Genomic DNA, 17,180 nt, shown 5'->3' with positions numbered 1-17,180 from the left:
GAGCAATGGGCCCCCAACACAATGTCACTATAAACAGGAAAAGCAAGAACACAGGGCCAATAAGGGAGCCTTGCGGTACGCCACGCGCATTTTATGAGCGTATCTATCCACTAAAAGCTCGACGTTTTACGGCTACTAAAGATAGGTGAAGCAGGCTAGTCGCCGGAATTTCCAGGTCACACGGATGAAATTTGCGCACTGAACTGTAAAATGTCCTATAACAAAGCGAGCGCGCCGAAAAATACAATGACATTATTACTACTATGAGCCTCATAAGTTATATTATAAAACTAGTACACGGGCGATGATGACTTGATTATCAGGATTTTATCTATTGATATTGCAACTGAATGATACATAGATAACATTAATCCATACTTCCATACTAATCCATACTAATATTATAAATGGGAAAGTGTGTCTGTCTGTTTGTTTGTCCGTCTTTCATAGCAAAACGGAGCGACGAATTGACGTGATTTTTAAATTGGAGATAGTTGAAGGGATGGAGAGTCACACAAAAGCTAGTCTATGATAAATGCTAGTATGTATGATATTCATTTATTCAATCCAATTATATTCAATGAGTTTTAGATATGATATAATATAATCTACTTATACATACACAAAAATGAACAAGTCAGAAAAAGGCTGAAAACCCGACACTTCATAAAATCATTCGGTTTTTCTAGAAACCTTTTCCCATTTCAATCATTTTTGTTGAACATAAGCTAGTTTTTTTTCGGTGCGTGTGCAGAGAGCACGGTGCACATTTCTCGTGTAAACAAGCAATACAGCCCGCCTACGCGCACGAGTCACGATAACTGTACAATTGTCACAGTCTACGATATTAAATTTCGGAACACCTAAAACTATCTGGAATCAAATTGTTTATAACCAGCCAATAATCACATCATATCCAACTTGAAATGAGATTCAGGCATCATTACAGACACATGGAGACCACTACTCGCAATCAATAAACTGATTTACCTACGTTAAATATGGCGCCAGCCGCTGTCGTCTCAATTACAGAGATTTATCGAATATCATTAAGCGATGAGTACAGACGGTTGTATCAGAGATGTAAGGGTTGTTGTGAAGGTGAAATTTGTAGTCACACCTACTTGACTGAACTATCATGACAAATACGAACGTTTCCGGAAAAATACGAAATGAAACCCTTTTCGCACTACATCTGTACCGACTATCATTCAAAGGTTCATTTCATATCTGAAGGAACATATAATTTTCTTGCTGTTTCCGTAGTATTTTTTTTTTCTTACACTTATTACCTATTTATATTATCGTTGGCAATACACATAGATAATAAAGTATCGTAACATATGGGACTATGGGCAGCGCCGGCCCGCGCACTCGATCAGGGTAGAGCGAGATACAGTTTTGGCGCCCCCTTGTTTAAACTTTTTTGGGGTCCGAATCCAAAACGCCATCGTTATAGATTCGCTTTGTCCATCTGACACTTCACAAATATTGAATTAATAAAAATTGTTATATTAACGCGAGCGAAGCGAGCGCGAAATTTTTTCCTATTATTGATGGGGGGGGGGGGGGGGGGGGGGGTCTAAATAAGCCCGACATAAGTCCACATGCAGGGGTTAGTGGGGTAACAGTCGGAATTAAGCTTCATTTCAGAGCCAAGGCAAGACATGGGAGACAAAAGCAAATCACGGCAAAGGCCAACTTGGACAAACATTGAAAAATCGAGATGTTCGACTTCAACTGCAAAACTGCAGAGCTTGGAATTAAATAGGTTAATTAAGCTCTCATGTTGTTCGACCTTTGGCATATTTTGGGGAATTTAGACTTCAATGTGCTTACGTTCCCGACTTCTAGGCCTTTTATCTCATGATCGGTTTAATTTTTAATATCTGGGCGACCGAGCTTCGCTCGGTTCTATTTTAATATATCACGTCTTTAGATAAAAAAAACTCTTATAACTACAAAAACAAAAAAAAGACAAAAAACAAAAACTTAATTTCTGGCCGGGATTCGAAACCCTGACACCTACGATCTATCTGCGTACATTAGACCGACCTCGTACGACTGAGCTAAGCGGAATCGATGCGCGCGCGGTGAAATTAAGGACCATATATTTTACGTTTACAAACGCGAAAGAAAAACTCACGAAAACTCGAAAATTTTCCGGGATCTAAGGCTACGATAGATCGATCTTTCACCCCCGAAAACCCCCACATAACAAATTTCAGCGAAATCGTTAGAGCGGTTTCCGAGATCGTCGGTATATATAAATAAATAAATAAATAAATATACAAGAATTGCTCGTTTAATAGTATAAGATAACACTAAGAATTAATTAGGCCACAGTAACTCGGTAGTCAGCGTCGGGATGCCATAATGGGTATCGGTGGTTTGCCATGTGCCCTTCGGTTTCCTAGTGATTATAAGTTCGTTCATCATCACGCTTACGCTCCTTTGATTCATACAAAATTGCGCCCCTCTGAGACGTTTTGCGCCTCTGGCTTTAAGAGGGACTCCGCTTTGGATTGTCGGTCATGTCATTTGGATAGCGACGTAACTTTGTCGCTCGGCGTCGCAACAACGTGGTTCGTCAAGAGCTATTAGAATCATCTTTCACGGCGCCCTAGCAACAGCTCCCACCTTATGAATGTTGTACATTTTGGCATTGTGGTGCAACTTTTCAGATAATCAGAATCACAAATCTAGACTTTAAACAGCTAAACAAAATTCGATCCCGGCTCCTCTCGCCAATTTAGACTATGTGTGCGCCCACGTAATGACGATTTCGGCGCCCCCCTTACCATTCGGCGCCTAGAGCGGCCGCTCCACTCGCTCTACCCTTAATCCGGCCCTGACTATGGGTAACATCATATTCGCTCAATCTTCATGGTTTTCCTTCCTGTTAGGAAGTACGGCCTGTCCTCGCAAATTTTCCTTCGCCTTACTGCGGCCTTCTAGCGGGTTGTATGCAAATTTGTGATGAGGAAAACTTACGATATGCATGTTAATGTCTTGCAAGCGTTCGAAACGCCACCGAAACGCCGGAGAAAAGTAGTCTGGCTCTGTCGCGCCAATACGCAAGAGCGATAGAGATAATACATAGCTACGAAAGATATTATCGTGAGCGTTTCGGGAGCGTTTCTGCATTCGGCTACGTACACAGAGCCCAGTCACGTTATAATGTATAGAGAAGACACAGAGATTCATTACTTGTAGAATGATAACATCTGTACAATGGATAGTCTTAGGTATCACATAACATCGAGTTCGTAGTCTTAAAATGCTTAGTTAGAAAAGTTCTACAATAAGTCTTTTTTTTGGCAGAAGAACGTTTAAATTTAAATAATTATATTTACACACGGTTATGCTAATAACTTCCTTCTATTGAAAGTAGGTTAATGAGTTCTTCTAAAAATATGATTAAATCTTTTAAAGATCAAAGCACGAATAATAATGATTTTCAATACGCAACATTTCTTTTTCAACCATTACATTTTTCTCCATTAAGCTGTTTTAAGGATGAAATAAAATATGCACACAGCCGAAAAAGTGGCGAGATGACGTCGAAAAGTTCTCAGTAAGAGATTGTTCCAAATGTTCCAATCGCTCAACACGTGCAAGCGAGATTGGGGCGAGTTGTATCAATATGTCCAGTTATCGCACTGTACTGATCAGAATGATATTTGAATCATGTTACTTATCGCCTTGCCTACGCCATTCATGTACGGTGAGGAGAGCTTTATCCAGCTAACAGTATGACCTGAAGGAAAATAACCTACATATCTGAACCTTGTGTTTCTGAACCTTGTGTTTATCATCATCATCATATCAACCTTTTATCGCCCACTGCTGAGCATAGGTTACTTTGCCCCTAGGGAGTAATATTGACTTTTAGGATTCATTTGGTAAACTTAGGTTTTATTGTTTTGTTTGTATTGGCATATTCACGTTTTAGACTGTCCATCCACGGGCCACGTGGTTTTAATAAAGCACACATCTTTATTAAGAAACAAATGATTTAGGCCTGATTTAGATGGCGTGCGATCTTGCAATTGATTTTAGTTACATTGCGGGCTGTTGAGGGTACATACAATTTTGCACAGCCATCTAATACCGCAATATAATGAAACTCTTACTATGCAAGTTCTCGTACCGTCTAAATGGGCTTTAACTCTCTGGTCAAAGTAAACCCTTCTTTTTGTCAAAGTGCCGCGAGTATACGGTACCAGGGGCACAGTTGCGTTGGTTTGCCCTTCCGAATCGAATACGGACAAGGTGGATGGAATCGGCCCTAACTTAATGAAGGTGCTCTCCGACAAACGTTCGCTTCCCACAGTTCCCACCGCCTTGCTCAAATAAATTCTAATACTTATTCAATTATTCAAGGCGCAATCGGTGTCGGGATTTCTATTTAATTTTATTTGCCGTTAATGTTTTCAGTTTCAAAATATGTGTAAGTAAATGTTGGCAATACTGTAGTGATAAAAATAAATTTTTTTCCACCAATTTAAAAAACAATATGTGCCAACTGCAAGACTACTAAGAAATCATCAACAGTTATAATTTTTTGGTGCTGTTCAGCCTCTTTCAGACTTTTGACAGATACAGATAGACAGATATAAAGTATATACATAGTCTGTCTGTATGTCCAGTCACTATAATATACAGACACAATTTATGTTTATTAAATAGGAAATTACTAAAAAGAGTCGTCAAATTAGCATAACAGATGAATGTCGTCATTATAATCTGTGTTTGTATACATTGTATTTTGTCTCTGTGTATTGTTGTTGCAAGAGTAAGTTTGAGGGTTACACTTTGTCGTCCGGTTATTACGGACATCGGTTAAAGATAAGATAAGATAAGATAATTTTATTGTCATAAACTGTGTACAATGGTTTAACAATTATATATATACAATATAAGTAAGTTTCAACAGTTTGCCCATTTCGAGCGTACAATAGTTTAAACGTTATATGTAGTACAGCTCAGCGACTCTAAACTTTGGCGTTGTGCGCATTTATGGATAATACACATGGGGGCAAATCTAGACTGGAGGACAAATGTAACTGGTCCATTTTTTCCATGTTTCACAATGTTTTCATTATTAAATAGAGTGTCCACCGGTTATATTATGGTAGGCGTGTTCAGTAGATACATGTAGAACTCAACATCATAGTGTAATAATGGAAAAAATGGACCAGTTACAATTGCCCCCAGTCGAGATTTGTCCCGCTGTACCTTATGCGGAGCTAATTACCTAATTAGTCTAATTACTATTTTATGACAATAGTAAGACGATTTAAGACAATTTTAAAAATCAAATCAAGGGTGAACAGGCATCTTTTGGGCGGGCTCACTCCATCGTATGCCTCGTCTTTGCCTTTGGCTAGTCTGTGGCCAAGAGTAAGCCCATTTATAATAAATAATAATAAAAAAAAGGTAAATACAGTCACTCCCACTATATTGCTAATTTTGTTAAGTATGTCTAAGGGCATTTTCAAAAATTGGGACCCAAAATTAGTGAAAATTGTTAACTCGATGTCAGTTTTGTGACGACAACAAGCATGAAATTTCAATGAAAATATTGCTTTTGTGTGAATTACATAAACTATAAGCAATCATCTACGTTTATAACATGAAGAAAGTTGGTTTTTAGATAAATTTTATTCTTAATTGCCATAACAAAACTGATCTCGAGTTAATTTGTTAACAACTGTCACTAATTTTGGGTCCCAATTTCTGTAAATGCCCCTAATAAACTACCAGAATATTATATATGAAGTTCTGCGACAGTAAGTTTCAGCATAAAGGTACACTTTGTCGTCCGGTTATTACGGACACCGGCAACACGTTAATTACCGTACGGCACTAAACGCTGCCGTTGACGTTGTGAACATTATGCTCAGCGAATGTTCTAATTGCTATTTAATTCGAATACAGTTTTGACATTATGACATCTCTAAAACTAAACTTTAGTCTTTCATTGACGAATCTTTGTTCCATGTATTGAATTCACTTTAAAACGGCGTAATTTTTAACCCCGACGCAAAAACGACGGGGTGTTATAAGTTTGACGTGTCTATCTGTCTGTTTGTGTGTGTGTCTGTCTGTGGCATCGTAGCTCCCGACCGATTTTAGATTTAGTTTTTTTTTATTTTTATTTTAGAACTAAGCGGGACGTAATCGCGTAAACACTTACATTTATATTTGGCCCGACGTTTCGAACATTACATAAATAATATAAATGTAAGTGTTATTTCTAAAATTATGAGTGCAAATCGTGTTAGTTTAAATCAATATATTTTCCGCGGTTTATCGCGGTAACCGAAGACAATTTTTTTTTGTTTGAAAGCTGAATTAGTCGGGAGTGTTTTTAGCCATGTTCCATGAAAATCGGTCCACTATGTCGCGGTCGGGGCTTTTTTCAAAATTTGAATTTTGTGGTTATACTAAAGTAAGTACTTCACACTTAGTAATTGTTACACTAATGTAACACTTACTAAAGAGAAGTCGTAGATGTTTTGTCAATTCCTTTACCCAGGACTCTTGCCTTTCCGTTAACTATCTAACAGTGAAAAGTTATCAGTCTAAGAGGGCGTATTTCATCAAGACATCATGTGAGATACAAGGATATAGCATAAAAAGTTATTACGCAGATATTTTCAAAATTAGGTACCCCATTTCCAAATTTCAGTGGGTCCAAAAAGGGCACAAGTCCCAGTGAAAAAGGGTACAAGTCAGAACTAATCTATAAAACACTATTCTCGTTAAAAACGGGCGCTTAATTGTGAAAAACGTCTGCCATTAAAGTACTTACAGCTTACCTATGACCTTCATTAGTCTGGGTCAGTCTCGTGAGGTCGATTCAGTCGATTTAAAACAAAACCTTCGCTATGGTAACATATTCTCTGCTGTTATTCATAATTTGATTAAACATAACTATATCATAATTTCATTCAAAAGCATTCAAAGCTCTTTATGCAGAGGGTAGACTCTGGATGGAGCAAAAAACTAGGGAAATTAGGCAAAAGACAACTCAAAATTATAACAGGGGTGTTCACAGGCCATTACGGGGTCAGTGATTGTCGCATGTGTGGCGAAGAGGAAGAGACCGTGAGACATCTAATGTGTGAATGTCACGCCCTCGCCAGACAAAGAATGAAGAACTTTGGAGCAAGTTACCTGGTGCCAAAGGACTTCAGAGAGCTACCCATGAGCCTCATCAGCCGATACGTGGAGATGGTCGAGAAGCTCTTAAACTTTCACGATTTTTACCCATAAATAAAATTGTAAACGTGACGTAATCGTGTATAACTAAGTTTTAAAACTAACATCTAACGTTTTGTGGATGGCGTTGCCCCCGGTTTTCTCCATATTCATGTGGTATGTGGTATCTTATCTTTTGTGTTTTAAAGCTTAGTTACACTCGATTGAGTAGGTACCATTTACACTTTTAATAGATATTAAGTTGTCCCTAGGTTCCTACAAACCAGTTTATTAAATATATTATACGTCGAGAACGTTCGTAGGCAAAACATTGCGATATTTTATTACTCAGTTCAACAATATATAGTATCAGCATGACCTTACCTGATAACGATTTCATTTTAAACAGGTTTTTACGGTTTAATAGCAAATATTTATAAAGAGCGTTTTCGTTCAGTTTGTAATGAACAGTTTCTGTCTAAGAGGACTAATATAGACAGTTTTTAAAAGCAACCATGTCGGTAAAATATGTATTTGAAACCAAAAACTTCTGGACAACCAAATACTTATAGATAACCCCCTTATTCATAAACGTTCGCTAAAGTTATCAAGCCAATAAAATTCAATAAATAAAAGGGGACAAACGGTCCCTTTCCGACTTATGTTTGTGATAGAAAGGGACAAATGAACTTTATCGGCTTGATAACTTTAGTGTACCTACGTTTATGAATGAGGGGGTAACTACGTAACCTATGGCCAACAGTCGACAGTCGCTAATTTTACATCTGTCTACTCCGAATTTAGACAAAGTCGTGCTAATTCTCTTAAAAAAAACCTCAAAATTATATCTCTGTAACTCTAAATTCCTTTAATTTTCCCGAGGTATACGATATAGTACAGTCAACAACGAAGCTGTGAATACAACGTGCCAAAATTATGTATACACATCTTAATGTACAGGCAATAAACTTACGTATATATATTTTTGACACTTTGGCTGTATTCGTAACTTTGTTGCTGACTGTACAATAAGCTATAGCCGGTAGTTTAACTAGGAAGGTTAGTTCAGGGCGCTTCTAATACGGCTTATTGGATTATTGTTAGCCGCGGCTAGCTAGTCATTGAGCGGTTCTAATGTAGACGTCATTTATACATTATTTATTCACTACAATGCGACTTTGTCGCGTGGTATTCAGTTTTAAATGTACCTCAGCAGGGTTAAATAAATAAATAACTAAATATTATAGGACATTCTTACACAGATTGACTGAGGCCCACGGTAAGCTCAAGAAGGCATGTATTTTGGGTATTCAGACAACGATATATATAATATATAAATACTTATATATATAGAAAACATCTATGACTCGGGAACAAATATCTGTGCTCATCACACAAATAAATTCTCTTACCGGGATTCTAACCCGGCACCGCGGCGTAGCAGGCAGGGTCACTACCGACTGCGCCAGACTGGTCGTCAAAAGCGAAAAGGGTTAGCGAGAGTATTTCTTCTAATTGTTTTAATGACATAAGGACGGGTAGTCTATTTCGCGGAAATATAATCTCGCGCCAGTCATGTGCTAAGCCTGCAGACGTTTTGAGGACAGCATTATACTCGTACCTGTGGTCCTGAAAACACTGGGTAAAGTTGTCAGTTGTCACCAACATTTTCTAGTCGCACATTTATCATTTTGACTATAACAAGACCAAGTGCAGTGAGTTCGATCAACATCTTCTAGTTGGTCAACTTTAGCCTCTCTGTCGAGACCACGGGGACAATGCCGTCTTCATAACATCAGAAGAAAATATACTACATGAAAAATATGCCATTACACGCGATTATCACTGCAGTTCAATAATGAATTAAATAAAAAGAGGGAAATTAAAAATTATATAGAACCCGTATACAATTAAAACAAGTATCCTTACTGAACCGTTACAATGGGACGTTCTAAATTATAGCTCGCGAAGCGGAAGCTCCTCAATGAAATGATAAAGTTAGAATTCGAAAATGACAATTTGAAATTCTGAAGGCGTCTCCATTCGACTAAGTTCGTGTAAATAGCTATATAAAGGTCTATATACACTGGACGACAGAATTGAATTACCAAATTGGTGTAGTTCAGTCGCTCGTAATCGAACAAGGGGTATCAATATCAACCATCACTAATTACCTGTTATAACCACTTTGCTCGTCAATTAATTATTCATTTGTTTGTATACTGATGTAAATACTACTTATGCTTAGTTAATGACTAAGATACTTTTTAGAATAGATGTTTGTACATACATATTTACACATAAGACATAACTTCTAATGTTGTGATTATGTGGATTTCCATAACAGAAGGCTTCTTGGAGTTTACGCCTGAAACTCCGAGATTTGATGAAACATGGAATGCTACATAAAAACGCTACTTATATCTAGTTGTTAAAACATATACATAAAACAATATCTTACCCAACAGCGCCGTTCAGGGCGGAGACCAAGCCGGGCCTTTCATAGCACATATGCATACCAGCAGTCTCGGTAACGTCTTGTCAAACACAACGAAATCAACACAAAAACACTGCGCACTTCACTCAAACAATATTCAAATTAGTCACAGAGTTTCAATCAACTCCGCGAACGAACATTTTCGACGATAAAGTTTTGCCAATCGTCAATATTCGCAATTAACAAGTACTGTGGAACAAACAGAGGAGTTAAGGACTTGGGCATAATGTTACCCGTGTCACGTTCCACTCGATCGGTGCAACTGACGAATTAGCATTCATGCCCGGTGACAAAGGAAAACAAAACAAAGTCAGTGGACGTACGAATCATGAGGCATTTGCATAGGTTAAAGCGGCAAACATTCAAGTAATAGGATAAACCGAATTAATATCAACTTTTCCCTGACTTTATCCCATGTACTCAAAGAGAATCGAGTTATAAGTTGGCTGAGGAAAATATTGGAGCACCGGGGTTCGCTAGCGTGACGTCACAAGGATAAATCAAAAGGCAAATTGTCGTCATTGCTCTTCAAAGACATTAATCGAGGTCGGGATTAATTGAATACACGTGGAAATGTTGCTTGAATATCATTAACCTGAGAGTTGAGACGTCGGATTGGTGAAATGGTTTAATAACAGCCAGATTTGACCGCATAAAGCCGTTTTATAAAACCCGAGGAGGATAAGGTGTAATCTTAATTCAAGAAGTGATTACTTGGGAAATTTGCGGACGGGCCGATGATTAATTGCGAGTCGGGGCCGCGGATACATTTTGCGTTATTTAGCACCGAACCGGGTAAATAGGATATGGCGGCTTTTTTCTTGGGGTCGTGAGGAGCCATTACTTGGATCTTTTCCCCTGTGATTGATCGGTGTAGCGGCTAAACCACGCCGACACTGCGTTAGTCTGCTGGGTTTAATGTTGTTATTACTACCATATTCATTACAGTTAATTATGTTATTGGACAAGACATGGTTTTATGATCATAAAGTACAGAAACTCTTGTACAGACCCTTGAAAATTATCAATGTCATCACAGTTTACTGTAATAAACACAAATTAAAAAAGCCCAACTGACTGATTTGCTCTTTGATAGTTTTGTGGGCGCTTTTTTATAAAGACCCGAGGGAGCGGACAAAAAAGCTGTACCCCATACGATCGTCCTTGCCCTATGAATGCGGGTACAATGTGTTCGTCAAGTCAAAAATATCTGTCAAGGTTAACAATCAGATTTGGTCGTCATGAATCGTGTGCCTTTCTTTATGAGTCAAATCCTTATTGTTCCACATTTCAAAAACATTAACCTAGATCGATTTAAACGAATTGTAAGTTCATCGTTTAGTAGGCATCTAGTTCTCACCAAATCTCAACAACACATTCGCATTTAAGAGCTTTAATACTTTTCTTTATTCCCGTAAGTATGTGATTAAAAACGTCAGCTGAGATGAAGGGATAAGGTGGGCCGGACCCTTTTTGGCGGCACAATGGGGTCGATACAGGGGTAAACAGTGGAGTAATGCCGTAGACAGGGCTCACAATTTGTGGAGTCCTCGGCTTTTACGAGTCAATTGAAGGTAACCCTTAAGACGGTCCGTGGGAACATAATCGTAACCCGAAGACCTGAGAGCCACTGGATTGACCAACGGTATTCGTTTCAAATGATCTTGTTATGTTTAATTAGCTTAACGGAGTTAAATTATTGTTTTCTTCAGATATCAACTTTTTTTAGTTTAAATACAAATGTAATTACATTTCCTTGTGGTATGTTGTTCTGCATTTTGTGCATACAAAACTGCAGACCAACACAAAGAATTTTAATCATAAACACACGACAAAACTCTACCAAGTTGAATCGCAAAAATTCCCAGACGGTGAAATGGGTAATAGAAAAACAACAGCTACGTGAGGAAAAGAGAAGAATTAAAAGCAATGTTTATATTCCACTAATTGTTGTTGATATAGCTTGCATTTTGTGTATTATTTGATTAATGATTTGTTGTTTTCGAAGCTCATGTGTTAGGTATACAAAAGAAAGAGTTCTACCATATTCAAAGGAATAGTGTTTGTTCAAAGTCAGGTAGGCGCTCAGGTAATTTGCGTCGTCCTCAATTAACTTTATCTTCGGACGTATCGTTAGATTAATTAGTTTTTGTAATTAGTGGACCAATACATGTAATACAAATGAGTATCAATAAAACTTTTAGTTTGTTTATTAATTCTACATTAAAGCGAGACCGAACATTATTCTCATTTGCGACTGATAAAAATAACTGCGGACGTTTAATTGGTCTCATTCGTGCCCTAATTTAATGTTTTCATTTTATATACGTTACAGAGCCCCAGTGTCCGAGACATAAATCGTCATTTTATTAACCCCAAGTGTCAACAGGCGAGTTTTTATGTGTAGCATCGTAACGAATTGTAAATTACAGCCGATAGCATCATGAAATAATTCCCAGTTCCAGCGATCCAGTGCGTCACGGGTGAGTCAACATCATGGACATAACATCCGTCGAAGTGGGCGATTCTTACAAAAAGCCGCGAAGGCAACGTCCAATTCCGATCCTACAATCCAACACTGCAATCCAAGTGATCACTGACAGTTGATGCCACAGATTTCACTGTGGCGGGGCGCCGGCACATACTCTATACATCGACAACACGTGCGCATCCGGCGGGGGGGTGCAAGGCGCATCACGTCCGAAAACCCGCCAAAACCGAGTTCCCCGCGCACCCTTGAGAGCTTGGTGGAGCAGGCATACGCTGACGGCGCGGCACGTCTACACGGCAGGCGAGGACGCGCGCGACTGCCGCGAGGCGGGGCGGGAGCGTCGAACGCACTACGCTCGCAGGTTATCGTCACTCGACTACACAGATAATGATGTCAAAAGTGGATCGGACTAATGTTCTCTATTATGTTGTAAACGTTCCCAATACCCGATGTTGCACCGTCAGTGAGCCTCCCAGTGCGCCGCTGTTACTCATCTACCGAATTGTCTAGATATGCTCAATCATCTTCAGAGTCGAAGAAAGCTTTGTTATGATAACGATCGATTCAATTATGTTTATTTCCTTTCAATTAAGTTGAAGGACAATTTTCTCACAGCAGCTCTCTCATAGCGTTTAAAACAGGTAACACACGTTTTTCAGCGGTTGTTGTTACTTCGGTTTTTGGATAATCGTAGGCTGTAACCGTCTAATCATTTATTATTAATGAAGATGTGACCGATCGATGTATTCTGACCGATAATAAATAGCAAAATCTAATTCTCGCGTTTGTATACTAAAAAGAGTTTAGAATCGGACGAAGAGCGGCCGCCCGCAAAACACCAGGCGTAATTTTTATTGTTCCTCGCCTTTTTCCGGCCAAAAACAAATATCATGCTTATAACCACGCCCCACGGTTGTAAATCGTTTACCTTTACAATAAACTCGCACACTCCATAAAGTCAAATCGAATATTGTTGTCTTTTCGCGCTCGGGACGATCAATCCAATGTGCACCGTATCGTGATAACTGTGAGTCGTTAGCGGCTCGCTCGCGTTAATACGAATGTCACTTATACTAAGATAGAGGTATTAGAGACCAAGCTGTGTTCGAAAAGGGGGCTTAAGAAGACAGGTTAAGGTTGTTTCTGTTATGTCAAGCGAGGAGCGGAGAATTTCCATTTAGCAAGGCGTAATAAATGCACAGTGGTGGTATATTTTGGTTGTATTAAGAAGCGAGTTTCGTTTGATGGATACAGTTCGTTGAGGTTTTTTCGGTAGATTTTGTGAGGGCCGTAACGTTTACAGGCTTTAAGAGAATTGGCGTATGTTTTTTTGCTTATCCATTCTTATAATGTGCACACAAACGCGCAAAGGTGTCAGGGAGCTAGTCTTTATAAAAGCGAACTACGTGATATGTGATGGATTATAGAACACAATCCACAGTTTGCGTGTGTTTTATAAATTCATTACATCCTGTAATCATGATTTTCATGATATCCTTAATTGCCGACATGCTGCACCCAGCCCCGTATAAGACTGGCATAATTGCCTAGGTAACTGTAACAGAAATATTCGAGTGCTATTTTTATAACTAATTAAGTTTTTTTAATGATATAGTACCTAGGAAATGGAGCTACTACGAGGCAGCAAATATCGAAAGACGACATTCAAGGCCCCAAAATATGTATAATTACATAACATATGATAATAGTCGCCAGAATTGACATGATTATATACGTATGTAAACAGCATCACTTATCGGACGTAAATGATAAAACCTTGAGTTCTGAGAAAAAACACGCAAAGTAAGTATAAACATTGCACAATAATTATCTTTTAACGAGAGTCTAAAATAGATACATCGCATATAAAATACACATTATACGAAATAAGGGAACTAATTTAAACATGTTGAACTTATTTATATAAACGATACATCACGTCTAGTTATTAGGGATCCAATTTTAGACTTTCCATTTAAGTTTATTTCTAATTTTAAGAAAAAGTAAATAAAATTTTAAGAAAAACCAATATACAATGTTTAATATTAACCGTTGTTGTAAAAAGTTAATATCTAATATATTACAAAGTCGAATATTACTGGGAAGTAGAATCATTTAGCAAGTTGATATTAGAGAAACCTTGGGTACACTTTCACAACCAATGATTGGCGCAGTCGGTAGGTTTTACGGAAATAACCCAGGTTAGATCATTTATATTTCTAGGGGCGCTTACGAATAGTCTACAACCAATAGGGCTCTTTTCTGCAATCGCTCCCTTAAATTAAAATTTTGAAAAAAACCCCGACATAGTAGACAGATTTTCATGAAACAAGGCTAAGAACACTCCCGACTAATTCAGCTTTCAAACTAAAAATACTAAATCTAAATCGGTTCATCCGCCCGGGAGCTACGTTGTCACAGACAGATATACAGACAGACAGACACGTCAAACTTATAACACCCCGTTTTTGCGACGGTGGTTAAAAAAGACCTTTCAACTACTGAAGATTTCTTCCGACCGTCTCCATGAGCTTTATAAAGGTGTTCATGAATAGGGTTTTCAATCCCTCTGGCTGCAAAATAGTCTGCTCCATAGTCCTGAATTCTTAGTTTCGCAAGGTCGTAAACCCAGGATACACTACGTAGGTTTGTTGCTATCACAATAGACTACTACTTGGTCGACGTGACCCTTAGAGGTCTCAGAGGATCGCACGATTCAACTGATAATAGGTCTTGGGAATGGGAATAGTCCGGTTTCGTTACTACTATGATATGACAACATGGAAAGTGACTGATATAGTATTTCATGCAACTGGTGGGGTTTCAAAGGTCTATGTACGAGCCTGTAAATGACGAATAACTGTACCGGAGTAGAAAAAATATCCAACAATATCTTGTATCGGGTATTTTTTTACTAACACTACACTAACTATTATATTACACAAATATTTTGATTGAGCTATTGAGGTTTGTAATTAGAAGAGATCCATATTAAATTACCCAATTTAGCTGGCTCCAAGTAAGGCACTACTCAAGCTTCCATCGTAAGGGGCACATTCTTGTTATAAAAGCCTGTTATGTAATGTCATTTCATAGTAGAAGTTAATAAAGTAGCGCATTCGGAATAGAGTTGATACAGCTAAACAAAGGGGTTAGGGGTCAAAACTTATCAGTAGGTACAGTTCCACAGAAAATAAAGTCATTAAAACATCTTGACATTTAAAAAAAATTAAAACACTTTTTTCAAAATGATCACCTACTTACGAACGCCGTACAATAGGAATGCCAAAAAGTATTAGACATAGGTACGATTTATAATTGTCACATAACCTGCTGTAACTCCTTTTTTCAAAAGTGTCTTTCAATAAAAAGACACGTTAAGATTCATCCGGAGAGATGGGCCAAGGTAGCGACCGAATGGGTGCCACAAACTACCAGGGGCCGAGGTAGACCAAAGATGAGATGGCGGGAAGACCTGGACTCATTTTGTGGCGGCTGGCGAGAGCATGCACGGAGCCGTGACGAGTGGCAGAAAACAGGGGAAGCCTTTGCCCAGCAGTGGGACACACTATAGGCTATTAAAAAAAAAAAAGATTCATTATCTTCATTCTAATGCTAAAAACGAAGTAAAACACCAATTAATATGATACTATGGAATGCTGTATGACATAGTTGACATAGTTCAAACGATTCTAGAATGAAGAATGCGCCTAGGTATTGACGCCTGTCGGATGACGCAGTGCAAAAACGTGTTGATCGTAATAACACGTTTCTTCACAAACTTCACATAGTTTTCATTCGTCGAACGCTCCGTTTCCGATATACGTTTTTCAACATTTAATTTTTGGTCACGCACGTTTTAGAAGAACGACCCGCCATGATTGAGTCATAAGTGATATCACTTTATGTAATATCGATTTGATATAGATTGTTTTGTTAGAAAACAGTTTGTGAAATCGATATTTCACCTGATAAATAACAGCTTAAATATATTCTATCCTTGTTATTAAAACTGCAGGTATCAGAAAGTAAGATCGAAACTATAAGACAAAAAGAAAAACTATGAGTAAACTATTCACAACTACGAAAGGAAAATGCAAATGTTGGGACCCTAAAAACATCACCAAGAACCGCGAAAATTGTCATCTACTTGATTCCACCATCAAGTGCCATTATGATCATAATATAATTTACCAAACATGGATGAATTATAAATACATTACAGTTTTTTGTTTAAATCTTCATAATATATCTCTACGTACATGAGATGTGATATTGCCTTCGGTTACTTAGCGCGATAGTTACACATGATACAAAACTATGGGAACGGATTATATCGCGTATAATGAATTTACATATCCTAGCGTTTCGAACCCTTGACATGTGATATGCCAAAATAGAGCTAAGTGTTATTGTTCGCCCAATTTCCTGAAAACGTATGTATTAGTTTATAATTCCAAGGATAAACAGACTAATCCATAGCGCCTGTGACCCAAATTCGTAACGACATAGAACGGCCGACGTGAACCGACAAGGCGGCTTCGTCCCGAGAGACCTACGGAATTTTCCCGGAAGGGGGGTTACTGGTCACGCTAATAGGGGGAGGGGACATGTCAACTCTTACTGTAACAGGGATTCTCTGTTCTGAGTGATTTGGCACATTTGTCTCGAGCTTCTGATTGTTTTTGATCGGTGGAGTATTGACAGTTGTCGAACGCGCCCGGGGCAAAAAAGAACGTTGTCACTCGTCTCGTCTGTGATGTAACTCGTACACACAGCAAAATTATTAGCTTAGCACCCCTGCATATATTTGCCAACCTACACATATTTTAAGCGGGGGTGTTAGGCTAAGAGTTTGCTGGCTTTAAGCTAACAGCTACGAGTATTAAACAATAAAAACACTGACTTTCATATTATGTAGGCATTGCCTACACAAAGTTATCCATCTCTGACCGTGCGGCGCCAGAAAGTAAATCGAATTGC

General features: G+C 38.4%; 1 protein-coding gene across 5 annotated transcripts in view; it reads right to left on the bottom strand.

Annotated features, from left to right (window-relative positions):
- The window catches only part of LOC125235989 (AF4/FMR2 family member 3), a 412,908-nt gene that overhangs the window by 188,546 nt on the left and 207,182 nt on the right, over positions 1–17,180 (bottom strand). For 2 of the 5 annotated variants that reach the window (XM_048142660.1, XM_048142662.1), the window contains exons 1-2: positions 12,239–12,546; positions 9,671–9,895 (exon numbers count right to left, since the gene is read on the bottom strand). The exons of 2 other annotated variants lie outside the window; for them this stretch is intronic. In XM_048142660.1, the coding sequence (XP_047998617.1) occupies positions 9,671–9,726 (56 nt within the window). In that variant the 5' untranslated portion in view covers positions 9,727–9,895; positions 12,239–12,546. Of the gene's footprint in view, positions 1–9,670; positions 9,896–12,238; positions 12,547–17,180 lie in introns of those variants that run through there. One more of the 5 variants, XM_048142661.1, reaches the window with a different exon arrangement.

Source organism: Leguminivora glycinivorella, chromosome 18, assembly GCF_023078275.1.
Source record: "Leguminivora glycinivorella isolate SPB_JAAS2020 chromosome 18, LegGlyc_1.1, whole genome shotgun sequence".
Taxonomy (NCBI): domain Eukaryota; kingdom Metazoa; phylum Arthropoda; class Insecta; order Lepidoptera; family Tortricidae; genus Leguminivora; species Leguminivora glycinivorella.
Note: the sequence above shows the minus strand (reverse complement) of the source record. Positions and strands in the feature narration are given on the sequence as shown.